Source organism: Myxine glutinosa, chromosome 2 (assembly GCF_964187855.1).
Source record: "Myxine glutinosa chromosome 2, kmMyxGlut1.1, whole genome shotgun sequence".
Lineage (NCBI taxonomy): Eukaryota > Metazoa > Chordata > Myxini > Myxiniformes > Myxinidae > Myxine > Myxine glutinosa.
In genome coordinates this window covers 227414370-227429386 of record NC_136262.1, presented here as the reverse complement: position 1 = coordinate 227429386, position 15017 = coordinate 227414370, and the positions used below count along the sequence as shown (strand labels likewise).

The 15017-nt window shown below is 48.7% G+C and overlaps 1 protein-coding gene across 1 annotated transcript in view; it reads right to left on the bottom strand.

Annotated features, from left to right (window-relative positions):
* Positions 1–15017, bottom strand: part of LOC137420765 (neogenin) — a 594601-nt gene that overhangs the window by 98688 nt on the left and 480896 nt on the right. Inside the window, exon 17 of the mRNA XM_078772332.1 lies at positions 2331–2426. Within this exon, the coding sequence (XP_078628458.1) occupies positions 2331–2426 (96 nt within the window). The remainder of the gene's footprint in view (positions 1–2330; positions 2427–15017) is intronic.

Here is a 15017-nt window from a genome sequence, read left to right as displayed (position 1 = left end):
GAATATGGAATTTGGCCTCCATATCCGCTTGTAAATATTCCCCTATTTTCTCCAATACTCCCCAACTTTCCCCAATCCCCCATTCCCTAGTCCCATTGCATGTAAATAACAATCAGTAGAGCCGACCTTCCCCTTATTCCCCCATTAAATGTCGTGCCCAGGTCCACCGCACCACACGTAGCCAACTTTCGGACATCTTCCTAGTTATTCTTAATCTATGTCAGTTAAGGCCTCGTCTCCATTAATTATGACTCTTCGTTGCACCAGAATGTGATTATATGGCATCAGTAGTGAGTTTAGGACCTTTCCCATACCTCCTTCCATCTTCTTCCCCAAACAACAACAATAACAACAACTACAACAACAATTACAACTACAACTACGACTACAACAACAGAGGGGCGGGGAGTGTGCGTCCTCACACCGGCTCGGTTACCCGCCATGACCATACGCTCCACGGCGTTACCCCGAAGGGGCTGGCTGTCAGCTCCCCGTCAGGGGCGGAGCCAGTAACCCCCCCGCACGCACCCAATGAGAAGCAACGTGCCGATTCCACGAGGCGGAGCTAACGAGCCGAGGGCGTGTCACTCCCCGCCGGATATACGCGGCCCCGCGCCGGATGTGACGTCAGATGCGCCCCCAGCCTGGAGAGAGAAGTCGCCACCCCTCGAGCGCTGCAATACCTCCACCGCATCTCTTAAACTGGACCGTACGTGATCCTGCCCTGAGCCCAGGTGCACCTGGAGCCATCGCTACCCGCCTGTCCTTTCCATCAAACCCCGTGTGAGTGAGCCTTGTCCCGTTTATCTGTCGTCCGTTGGGGTTAATATAAGTGTGTTTAAGTGCCCACCTTCCTATGTTTCCCTCTTGTCCCTGTAATCTAAACCTTCCGCATTATTGTAATAACAACCTTTGAGAACCGTATCCCTGGTGTCGTGTCGTATTAATTCCAGCCGTGTGTCTTCTTTTTCCTTCATTGGTCTAGCATAGCGCGATTAGTCAACGTTCGGGCACAATCGGGTAACTTGTGCAGACGTGGTCATACCATAAAACCGCTCGGTAAATAACATCCAAGCCACGTCTGTAACAATATATATATATATATATATATATATATATATATATATATATATATATATATATATATATATATATATATATATATATATATATATATATATATATAAATGGGAAAGAAAAGTGGAAGAAGAAGAAGGGAGGAGGAAAAACCATGCAGTAAGTCATCAGTTAGTTTGCTTTGATTTATGTTTATTGGCTTTGATTATTGATTTATTGGCTTTGATTATTGATTATTGGCTTTGATTATTGTATTTGTTCACAATGAATATGTTAATCCACATAAGGGACCTGGATGATTTGGCAGCCTCTGGCTTAGGTATGCTTGGATAGTAGAAAATATGAAGCAGCGTATGAGGCAGTGAAAGGATTGAAAATTGAAAACCTAAAACAGATATTAGCGATTTTCGTTACATCCATACGTCTATACATCATTTGGAAAATCTGATCAAAACAGAGAGGATATTTTGAGGCATTCCTTCAGCAAAAGGCAAAAGTAGAACATCCAGAACGGAAGCGCATGGTTCAGTGGCAAGGTAGGATGGCACAAAAAGACACACAGGAAGAGAGGAAAAAACGAGAAAAGCAAGTTGTGTTAGAGGAAATACAAGCTAAGAGACAGCAATGTTAAAGCATTTGTTAAAATTTCATGCAGAAAAGCCACCTTGAGATCCTAAGAGTAAGCCGGATGCAATTACACATTTGGAGGTGTTACAGCTTCCTTAGGAGAATTATTTAGCATGCAGTTAGTGTTTCAGTTGAAGCATAAGGCAATAGACGACGCATTCTTGTATAGAAACATGAAACTATAATAGGAGGGGTATTATCAAAAAGCTATGTCAGTGAGACACTCAAAAAAGTACAAAAAACCATGTTTTTCTTTTTCAGTGTACTGTATAAGTAAAAATACTGAGCAAGACCCTCCAATGAATGCAGAAGGAGTTTTGAAACAATTAGCAAGACGCATTACAGATGAAGGAGGGCACTAAAAAAGGGCAAATTCCATTTTCCTCTTCCAAGACTCGAGGAGTGACAATTTTGCCATCTATTTCGCAAGGCTGCATGCCCAGCAGATTAGTGTCAGGCGCATGCTGATTTTTAACCCACCGGGGATCCGTGAAACCACTTGAGCTTCTCGGAGTTTACAAGGCACATGCACGGTCAAGGAGGAAGGCTTAGGCAAGTTCGTAATGCAAATTGAGGACCCTAAGCCCCTATTAGGAGAGACCACCCTGCCTGGTAACCATGCGTACCGGACATAGCACGTGTCATTGCACTCTCGTACAGCGGAACACCCTCCCCCATGTTGTTGAAAGCTTTCAGGGAGATGACGTACTGTGAACTTGGCTCTGTGGGCATAAAACCAGAAGGTATGTTTTATGAGAAAGTCTTTCTGTTCAAGTTAAAATGTCAGAAATAATTTATAAAAAGCTCAACGTTTTTACTCTTAGTGGTGAAACGATTGTCTAGACAAGAGGAGCTGCAAGTCACTGGTCAGTCAGTGTCTGATATATCATTGTAATTTTCATTGAGTAATTGTTTTACATATTTATAATTACAAAAGAGGGATGCTGGCAAAAGCTAAAATTCGATACATTATACGAAGGAGGCAATATTCAGTTGGGGAGAAAAAACATGGATGATGTGGTATAAAATTGTACAAACAAAAGGGCAACTGTAGGATGGAGTGAGAAAAAAACGTGGGATGGAGCGAGACCGAAAGAGAGGGGAAAATTGTCGGATGGAGTGGAGCGGAGGGAGGAATTTTGGAGCACTATGCAAAGAAAAAGGACTTGTGAAATAGATTGGGACAGACAATGTCATGAATAAACATGAATTTCCCAACCAATATGTTATGCATTGTCTATCCCCCATTGCTTGTGAGCTACTGTCTGATCCAGCTGCCAATCTGTGCTGAATGGTCACAAACACAGAAATCTTGCTACATTTATAACCACACAATTACAATTGCATTTATTATACCTTACTAACCAGTAACCCCGGACATGTTACCTGAAATGAATATACATATACATACATATTGTTGCGGATCTGTCGCCGGCCTTCTCCCCTTACCGAGGGGGGATTAGTCCCCTTGTCTTTGACTGACCAGGTGCGACCCGAGACCTATGACGTCCCTTCCGGACAGTGTGAAATAGGGTATTAGGATCAAATTCGCTATTACCTAAATACTCGCGCTGCCCTGTAGTGAGGAAATAAGCCTCGCACGAATCACGTGTGTTGGTAGATGCGCCGAGCGGTAGAGTACACGCGATCCGCGCCGTTTAGTTGGTGGAAACCGATTCAAGCAATCTTATTCGTACCACGCTTAGTCAATGGAGAAATCACAAAGGCGATCGAATTGGAAAAGAAAGAACAAGATTTATTTATACTATACACAATGATTCAAGAAGCAGGGACACAGGGCAATCCTTAAACAGTCTTACTTAATACCCAAAGACTACGGGCCCGTCTCACTTACACGGGGATTGCAGACGAAGGATGATGGTCCGCACGTCCAAGGATGGTTCTCGTGCAGCTCCCTCCGGTCCCCGGCACGTCCCGCGAATATGGATGCAGGAGAAGGCAGGAGCTCGTCGTGTGCCGTTTGGACGCAAAGGTTATCTTGGGCGAACGGTAGGGGGCGGACTCTGGCGCGGCTGGTGGTTAATCACTGGCGGCTATGGCCACGTTTACTCGCGTGGCTGGAATATTCGCTATTCGCCACCGGCGCGTTTGGCTGTGGCCACGTACTCGTACCACCAACGCCTCTCCTTCTTCCTCTCTGGTGCGTACGTTTATATGGCGAGTTACAGTTCACAAGGGCGTCTCCACTGAACAAGTCCTTCGCAACGAAGTCCTTCTGCGCAATTCCTTCAAGTCCTCTTGCAATCCGCTCAACCTCTCCGAGTTCTTACAATGCGCTCGCCCCCCTCAAGTCCTGGTAACGCAAGTCCTTCCCAACAAGTCCTCAAAAGTCCTTTTGAGGGCTTTTCGCGTGGGCTTATATAGCCCCGCCCCGCGACCCTTCTGGAACTCACCAGACTCTCTTCGCCACGCCCTCTCACGCCATGCCGCTCAAGCTGTGATTGGCTGCTTGCCCTTACCGTCACACCACGCCGCTCACCCCGATCCTGACCTCGACTCCTCCTTCACCTTCCGAGGCCTACCTCGTGTCAATTCGACTAGTGAGCACCCTAATGCGACGCGGAATGGATTCCGCCTGTAGAGGTAGAATTGGAGGGTGGACGCAAAATGAATGGGGGAGCCTAATCTCCTGTCTTTACACAACGCAGGCACGAAGAGGGGAAATGGCTGATTCTTACACAGACTATGACATAACTATACTACAAATGGGCCTACGTGTTGCTTGCGTGACTAACTATGGGGGGGCAAACCTTTAGCGTTTATCGACTTTAAAAGTGCAAATCTCAAAACCGTAGCAATATATATACATATATATACATATATATACATACATACATATATATACATACATATATATACATACTGTTACAGACACGACTTTGATGTTATGGTGGGCCGAGCGGAATGGCCGCCGTGTCCGCACAAGTTACCCGATTATACTCGAACGTTGCCGAGTCGCGCTACGCTAAATCAATGAAGGAAAAGACACAACGGCTGGATTAAAATGACACGACACCAAGGGTTCAGTTCTCAAGACCTCCGGAGGAGGTTATATTAGGGCGGAAGGTCAGATTACAACAACAAGAGGGACAGCATAGGAAGACAGGCACTTAGACACACTCTTATATTAACCCCGACAGACGACAGATAAACGGGACAAAAACTGACTCACACGGGGATTGATGGCAAGGAAAGGCAGAATCGATGGCTCCAGGTGCACCTGGGCTCAGGGCAGGATCGACCCGGTCCGGTCTGGAGATGCGGGGAGGTCGCTCAGCGCTCGGAGGTGGTGACTTGTCGTCTCAAGCTGGGGGCGCATCTGACGTCACGTCCGGCAAGTCGCCGCGTATATCCGGCGGGGAGTGACACGCCCTCGGCTCGTTAGCTCCGCCCCAGATGGAATCGGCCCGTTGCTTCTCATTGGGTGCGTGCGGGGGGGTTACCGGCTCCGCCCTTGACGAGGGGCTGACAAGGAGCCCCTTCGTGGTAACCCCGTCGGAGCGCATGGTCAATGGCGGCTAACCGAGCCGGTGTGAGGACGCACACTCCCCCGCGCCGCGCCGTTGTTGTAGTTGTTGTTGTAGTTGTTGTTGTAGTTGTTGTTGTAGTTGTTGTTTGGGGAAGAAGATGGGAGGAGGTATGGGAAGGTCCTAAACTCACTACTGGTGCCATATAATCACATTCTGGTGCAACGAAGAGTCAGAATTAATGGAAACGAGTCCTTAACTGACATAGACTAAGAATAACTAGCAAGATGTCCGAAAGTTGTTTACGTGAGATGCGGTGGACCTGGGCACGACATTTAATGGGGGAAAAAGGGGAAGGTCGGTTCTACAGAGTGTTATTTACAGGCAATGGGACTAGGGAATGGGGGATTGGGGATAGTTGGGGAGTATTGGGGAAATAGGGGAGTATTTACAAGCGGATATTGAGGCCAAGTCCCATATCCGCAACATTGCACCCTTCTCTACCCTCGGGGCGTCCCGACCCGATAAATTTTTACCTATTTTAGTGTGGCACTCAGATGTAATTCCCTCTACTATTAACTCTACCCTGAGTGCGACAGTTTTACGGATATTCACAAATGAGTAAATATGTCCCCCTGCGACGTTGCACCCTTCTCCTCACAGAAACACACCCACAGGATAACCGAATCCGGAAAGAATTCGCAAACTAAACATACAGCCGGTAGGGAGCATTATTTACACAAGACTACGCTGATATTTACACTACGATCCAGGACCTGTTATTGGAGGAACACATGCAGATGTTATGCATAGAGAGAGCACGCATGCCAGCATCGATACACCAACCCACGAGTGCTCTGTGGCCTACGGCCTTTAATAATGTGCAGAGCACCCCTTCCCAGCACCAAAAGCACCACCCCATCATGTACAGTCAGCACCATCCGGTGCACCAATAAAGTGTCTATAAATCACCGGTGGTGTCGCAGCCGGCCGATGTTCTGCCGCTGGTCTTGCCTTCATGTGGTGCTCTTGGCCTTCTTACTGCTTTCAAAAATAAAGAAAGGCGCCAACCGCGTCCATTTCTTTATTGTGGCCGTCAGGGGGCCAACTGTTAGTGGTTCACCTTGTATGGCATAGGTGCCACGTTGACCCATAGGTCCATCCATGGGTGGTGCTTGGCCGCATAAGAACTGCGGTCCATGGTGGGTGGCCACAAACATTGCGGTCCATATGGTGTATCGATCCAGGCAGCAAGCAGCGAAAGTGCAGGCCCACAACTGCGAAGCCAGCACCTCTCTCTCCTCTCTCTCTCTGCCCCAAAGCCAGATCCTCGGAGGTGGGAGACAAAAGAAATAGACAAGTGAGTAAGGTGGTAAGGGCGCAAAAGTGCACGCAATACAAGGTGATGCACACTGGGGGCACATGGGAACCAGGTGAGACAGGTACGTTCCTACCGTACGCCACCCCCCTGTCACCTACCCTACCCTTGTTCTCACCCCATATGTACAAAAATCTACGCATTTACAAATTCGTCACTACTGTCACGTCTTCCCCATATTTCCCCTATACCAAATTCGTCTCCACAATCCCTTTACTTCAAAATTTGCCATCACCAATTCATCATCAATCCTCATAAGGAGGGAGAGATGGAATTACGCACAATGTCACACCCACGTCATGATGCGTCTCACAAATCCAAACAGCAATCCTTACTTCCTGCAACAGAACAAAGAAAACACAGGTGTGGAGTCATCATTATCACCACAGGTAAGTGGCTGCGTATGGTGCGACAGGTTCATCAATCCTAACTATTTCCTAAATGACTTTAACAACTTTACATTACCCGGGGTCTTTCTCCGGCCAAACCATTGGCCCTCTTACACTATGGGTTCTAAAAACCAATTCCCATTGGCCAAACTGTGGTGCTTTTCAATTTGGGGTCTCACTCCCCCGATTCATCTCCCGGTGCCCTCGCACAATTTCTGGGCTGTGGCGTGTACCTCTCCCAGCGGGTCTACCCACCTGCACACCTCCACCACTGCAGTTGCCTCCGAGCTTACCTGCTCCTTACCCTAACCTAACTACCTGGGGAAGGCCCTCTGGCGCTCTCCCCACTCGGTGCCCTCTCTGGCACTGGGCTGCCCGATCCACACCCGGGATCCTCAGGCACCCACTCACAACTACCGGCTCCCAGAGCCCACCTGCGGCCTCACCTGGCCGACATCCTCACAGTGGTGGAGTGCCCAACCAACTACACACACTAACAGGCTACACGCCCAGGCATCTCCACAACGCTAATGCACCCATCCACAATACCATTCTGTCACCCGCACCACAAATGCCAACATCCAACCACAATTTACCTATACCCTCTACCTAACACTTACACTACCCGCCCCGGGTACTCGTGAAAGGGGTCCACTCTTCCCCCATCCACACCTTCGCACCATGCACACCACTCCGTACCACTTACTCCAACTCTCTCCACACACCTGTACCTGCACACCTGTGCTCTCACACCTGGTGCCACCTGCACCCTTCTCTCCCCAAGCGCATTCGCGCTGATCCACAACACTCATTACTCACACACTGTTCCACACACCTGTCCAGTTGCACACCTGTGCAATCACACCTGTTCAATTCTCACACACACGGCATCATTTCAGCTAACTACTCCCTTCTGAAACTTGCGCTTCCCAGTCGTCCCTTTAAACTATTGCGCTCCCTCGTCATTATCATCCATACTAATCTACCTGCGTCCCCACTACAGGTATCAGTCACTAACTAAACTTAACGTCACCTAATGTCATCTTCGCTAGATCCCTACAATATAACCTAACCCACCCGGGCTAGTTTTCACTGCCATAAACCCCATAATCTATTGCGCATTTGCCCCACCATGGGAAGGGTGGCAGGGATGCCACCCTTACCCACCGGGCCTATCGCTCACTACCAATTTGGCACATCAAATTTCAACAAATTAAAAATTTGCCAATCCTACTCATCATCTGCCAATCACTACTGCCAATCCCTTGCCAATCATCAAATTTTGTTTTTCTCTAATTTCGGGGCCAAAACACTAACCTCATCACCCAGTCTACTCACTAATGCCTCTCGGTGCGCCAATTCCCGTCCAAAGCCCGGCTTCGTAAAGCCAAGCCATGAATGCGGGTTGTTTGGTGCCAGCGGCTGGACACGTCCCGCATTCGGTGCAGGGACGGGGGCTTACCCGGGCCGAGATCCCACGCACCATCTCGGCGTGGAGCCATCCAATGTCCTGATCTCGACCTGCTGGCACGTCTCAACAAAACGTGGTCGCCATGACGACCCTTTCTATCGGGCTGCCGGCTCCGCCTAGTGGAGCACGGACGCGGCCGTTCAAAGCGAGGCCCGGCACGCACCGAGGGCCCGCTTCGGCTAAAAGTCGACCTAACCTCTAACCTGGTTACCGTCGATGCTTCACCTGGATTCTTACACCCCACTGCCCGTTCCTTGCTCACACATCCACCCGTCTCCATGCTCCTCGTACCTTTCCTTACACACCTCGGTACTCTCATTCCACTCACAGCCTTGGTCACACACCTGACCACCGAACACTTTGGCACACATTCGTTGGTCGCACACCTCACCAACACACCTCTTCGCACCCCCTCCTCTGTCACTTCCTCTGTGACAATCACAGGTGTGCTCTCATTCGCACACCCAACCACGTGCCTCACCACCAACTCCAGCGTGCATTCCCACTCACGCTCTACCATTCCAGGTGTGCTTCCTTTCTCACCTGTCACAACCAACTCACGCTCCTTGTCACTCTCACTACTCTCACCTCCATTCTTGACAGCGCACTCACCCTTACTCTTGACAGCGCACTCTTTCCTCATGCACCTGTCCGTTACACACCTTTCTCGCGCACACTCTCCCGTCACACCCTCTGTAACACTTACCACAGGCGTGCATTCTTCCTTGCCTTTGACAGCGCACTCTTTCCTCATGCACCCGTCCGTCACACACCTTTCTCGCGCACACTCTTGCGCACACTCTCCCGTCACACCCTCTGTAACACTTACCACAGGCGTGCATTCTTCCTTGCCTTTGACAGCGCACTCTTTCCCCATGCACCCGTCCGTCACACACCTTTCTCGCGCACACTCTTGCGCACACTCTCCCGTCACACCCTCTGTAACACTTACCACACCACGCTTCCATGTGCTCCCTCGCACACGTGCTACGACCGACTCACTCTCGCCAGCACCCTCACTCCTTGGCACGCACTTTTTCCTCACACACCCCAGAGTCGGACTTTCTCGCACACCTCCTTTTTCGCACACCAGACCTGTCGCACACTTCACCCACGGCCTCTCACGAACACCCGGGTCCATCTCGACCCCCAAGCTTCTTAAATCCCCCGGCGCATCATACGCACGACCATATTGGTCACCACTTACACCGGGTCCTCTTCCTCTTCGCTTCTCCTCCATCACCTGCGAATCCCTCATCCGGTTAATGAGCACATCATCACGATCCAAACACAGACTTTGGACCAATTCTTTTATCTCCTCTTTTATCTCTTTCTTATCCCCTCTCCGTCGCTTCTTAATTTCGCTCATCCCTTCTTCCACTTCTTCTAATTTCTGCTTCACCTCTTTTATTTCTTCGTGCGCCCCTTTAAGCTCTTCCTCTAACTCCACTTTATTTTTTTCTATGTGCTCCCGCACCTCCCGCTCTTTAACCTCCATCACCTCTACCACCTTGTCCATTTTCCTCGTCAGGTCCTCATGTACCGTCTGACACTCTTTTTTAATTACCCCTACGTCCTTTTTCATCTCCTTCTGTGTCGATTTTAAACCCTCTATTACCGCTGTGTTCTTCTTTACCTGGTCCCCCAACTCCTTTTGTCCCACTGTCAGTTGTTCTACTCCCAGCGTCAACTCCTCTATACCACTTTGCAATTTTACAGTCCCCTTTCTCACCTCCTTCTCCATGCGCTCCTTACAGTGCCTCACCTCCTCGCGCACTCCTCCGACCTCCTCACTCACTCCTCTTCTGATCTCCTCTCCCATCACTTGCATCTCCTGCCCAGATGCCACCCTCATCTGCTCCATTTTCTCCCTGTGAGCATCCAGTTTGGTTTCTACCCCCATTCTGACCCCCTCTATCTGCTGCCCCATTTGGTTAACTTCCCTTTCCGCTTGGTCCCTCATGTCCCTCAATTTGCCTTCCATCCTGTTTTCTAACCCCTCTAACCCCTTTTGCATCCCTTCCATTTGATTCTCTTGAGCGGCCATTCTGTTTTCTACCCCCATTAACCCATTTTTCACTCCCTCTATCTGATTCTCCTGGGCAGCCATTCTATTTTCTACCCCCATTAACCCATTTTTCACCTCTTTTATCCCGTTGTCTAACCCCTCAAATTTGTCGTCTAACTTCCCAAATTTCTTGTCTAATCCCTTAAAATTATTGTCTAACCCCTCACCGGTACCCCTCGCTTCGTCCCTCATTACCCCCATTTGGTTTCCCATTACCCCCAATTGGCCCTCCAATCGCTCACTCTGAGCATCCATCCGGTTCCCCATTACCCCCATCATTCTGCTTTCCATTTCTTCGCTATTCTTGTCCATAAGGGCCTTCATTTGTAGAAAAAAAAGGTTCAAATCCACCAGGGGCGCTGCCACGGTCGCGGGCGCCGCGACCAGCGAGGCGCCATTTTGTGCGTCTGCTACCCTCGCTGCTTCGCTCTCCTCACGTCCCTCAATTTGGTCCTGGACCGACCCTGCCTCACTCTCCACTACCGGACCCCAGCCGACTTGGTCTGCCATAGCGCGACTTTCAAAATTCGGGTTTTTATTTCCGTAAAACAAATCAAATTTCGCCGTTATAATTTCGAGCGCGGAAAAAAAACGCGCTCCGGATCGAATTCTACCTCCCAAAGTTTGGGCCTAACAAATTTAGTCCCAGGTCCGAATCCGACACTCCTGACACCAATTGTTACAGACACGACTTTGATGTTATGGTGGGCCGAGCGGAATGGCCGCCGTGTCCGCACAAGTTACCCGATTATACTCGAACGTTGCCGAGTCGCGCTACGCTAAATCAATGAAGGAAAAGACACAACGGCTGGATTAAAATGACACGACACCAAGGGTTCAGTTCTCAAGACCTCCGGAGGAGGTTATATTAGGGCGGAAGGTCAGATTACAACGACAAGAGGGACAGCATAGGAAGACAGGCACTTAGACACACTCTTATATTAACCCCGACAGACGACAGATAAACGGGACAAAAACTGACTCACACGGGGATTGATGGCAAGGAAAGGCAGAATCGATGGCTCCAGGTGCACCTGGGCTCAGGGCAGGATCGACCCGGTCCGGTCTAGAGATGCGGGGAGGTCGCTCAGCGCTCGGAGGTGGTGACTTGTCGTCTCAAGCTGGGGGCGCATCTGACGTCACGTCCGGCAAGTCGCCGCGTATATCCGGCGGGGAGTGACACGCCCTCGGCTCGTTAGCTCCGCCCCAGATGGAATCGGCCCGTTGCTTCTCATTGGGTGCGTGCGGGGGGGTTACCGGCTCCGCCCTTGACGAGGGGCTGACAAGGAGCCCCTTCGTGGTAACCCCGTCGGAGCGCATGGTCAATGGCGGCTAACCGAGCCGGTGTGAGGATGCACACTCCCCCGCGCCGCGCCGTTGTTGTAGTTGTTGTTGTAGTTGTTGTTGTAGTTGTTGTTGTAGTTGTTGTTTGGGGAAGAAGATGGGAGGAGGTATGGGAAGGTCCTAAACTCACTACTGGTGCCATATAATCACATTCTGGTGCAACGAAGAGTCAGAATTAATGGAAACGAGTCCTTAACTGACATAGACTAAGAATAACTAGCAAGATGTCCGAAAGTTGTCTACGTGAGATGCGGTGGACCTGGGCACGACATTTAATGGGGGAAAAAGGGGAAGGTCGGTTCTACAGAGTGTTATTTACAGGCAATGGGACTAGGGAATGGGGGATTGGGGATAGTTGGGGAGTATTGGGGAAATAGGGGAGTATTTACAAGCGGATATTGAGGCCAAGTCCCATATCCGCAACAATACATACATATATATACATACATATATATACATACATACATATATATACATACATATACATACATATACATACATACATACATATATATACATACATATACATACATATACATACATACATACATACATATACATACATACATACATATACATACATACATACATACATATACATACATACATACATATACATACATACATACATACATATATATACATACATACATATATATACATACATACATATACATACATACATACATATACATACATACATATATATACATACATACATATATATACATACATACATACATACATATATATACATACATACATATATATACATACATACATACATACATACATATACATACATACATACATACATACATACATATATATACATACATACATACATATACATATATATATATATTGTTACAGACGCGGTTTTGGATGTTAGTTTACCGAGCGGTTTGGTATGACCGCGTCTGCACAGTTTACCCGATTATACTCGAACGTTGGCCGAGTCGCGCTACGCTAGATCAATGAAGGAAAGGACACAACGGCTGGGTTAGATGACACGACACCAGGGGTACAGTTCTCAAGACCTCCGGAGGAGGTTATAATATGGGATATGCGGAACGTTTAGATTACAAGGACAAGAGGGACAGCATAGGAAGGTGGGCACTTAATCACGGCCTTATAGTAGCCCCGACAGACCACAGATAAACAGGACAAAACTGACTCACACAGGGATTGATGGCAAGGAAGGGCAGGTCGTCGATGGTCAGCACAAGGTGCACCTTGGCTCAGGGACAGGATCCACACGGTCCGAAAGATGCAGGGAGGTCTCTCAGCGCTCGGAGGTGGCGACTGGTTCTTCTTCAAGCTGGGGGCGCATCTCTGACGTCACCTCCGGTAAGTGGCTACGTATATCCAGCGGGGAGTGACACGCCCTCGGCTCGTTAGCTCTACCCCAGATGGAATCGGCCCGCCGCTTCTTATTGGGTGCGGGGGGGTTACCGGGCTCCGCCCTTGACGAGGAGCTGACAGGCAGCCCCTTCGTGGTAACCCCGTCGGAGCACATGGGCAATGGCGGCTAACCAAGCCGGTGTGAGGACGCACACTCCCCGCGCGCTGTTGTTGTAGTTGTTGTTGTTGTTGTTTCATGAGGAAGATGGGAGGAGGTATGGGGAGGTCCTAAACTCACTACTGGTGCCATACAATCACATTCTGGTGCAACGAAGAGTCAGAATTAATGGAAACGAGTCCTTAACTGACATAGACTAAGAATAACTAGCAAGATGTCCTATAGTTGTCTACGTGAGATGCGGTGAACCTGGGCACGACATTTAATGGGGGAAAAAGGGGAAGGTCGGTTCTACAGAGTGTTGTTTACAGACAATGGGACTAGGGAATGGGGGATTGGGGATAGTTGGGGAGTATTGGGGAAATAGGGGAATATTTACAAGCGGATATGGAGGCCAAATCCCATATCCGCAACAATATATATATATATATATATATATATATATATATATATATATATTGTTGCGGATTTGAGAATCCTGCCCGTTGGTAATTGTTTGTAAATATCACCCTCTGTAAATAATGTAATAATTCCTTGTAACTACCTCCATTAATTGTAACTAGGGCATGCCCGTACTATATCTATATCTAAAATTATATCCCCCCCCTCTATTTACATGAAATGGTTTGGTCCAAAGCGAACGGCTTGCGAGTGGTGACAATCCCCCCCCTCTATTTACATGCAATGGTTTGGTCCAAAGCGAACGGCTTCCGGAGTTTGGTAAAGAAATCGCCATCGCGTGCACAAACGCGCAGGAAAGCGAATGAATCGCAAATTCGTTTTTATTAGTTGTAAAACATAGTTTAACGCCAACATAGTTTGCAAACGTGAAATAAATGAATACGCTCTCAAATGTGCCATCCGAGGCAGAGTGTGCCCGCCACGTTCGGCACACGCGATCGTTCGCTGCTCTCAGATTGGTTGAATCGTTTTTTGGACATAGCTCGGTAAGTAATTGTCCGATTAATATGAAACCTTGAAAAGGCACATCCTCGGGTCCCCAGCAATATACCTGGCAAGTTAAAAGTATATCGGACCCGTGGTTGTCGAGAAACAGCGGTCACAGACAGACAAACGTACAAACGTACAGACAGAGATTACTGGAATTATAGATAGATGATCAAAGGTCGTCCCCTTAATTAGTCCATCGCACACACGTAGAAAATCATAGGACCTTCTAAATAGTTATCTCTTTATTATATGTCAGTATAAGGCTCTGTTTTTCCACTAGTTCATTGCATTGCACCGAATCAAATAAGATAGGTCCTCTTCAAGGATTTCATTTCCCAGCAAAACTCTCTCTCTCTCCGTGCAAAACAGCTTGACAAGCGTGGGGTGCGCGCCCTCTCAACTGGCCCTGGTTTGAGTTCGCCGCCATTGTGAACATGTGCTCCATGCTCTGTTTGGACAAGAAGGGCGGGATCGCCGAGAAGAGACAAGCACGTGGCTCGCCACGGGGGCGGGGCTGTTCAGCTCTATGCCCAAATAAGGCTACAAGCCCGTGGCCCGCCACGGGGGTGGGGCTGTTCAGCTCCATGCCCAAATAAGGTTACAAGATCGTGGCATTGCCATATAAGGCCACAAAACAGAGCACGGGGGCGGTACCCAAACGGCCGAGGGCGTGTCACGACCCCGCTTGATATATGCGTGCGA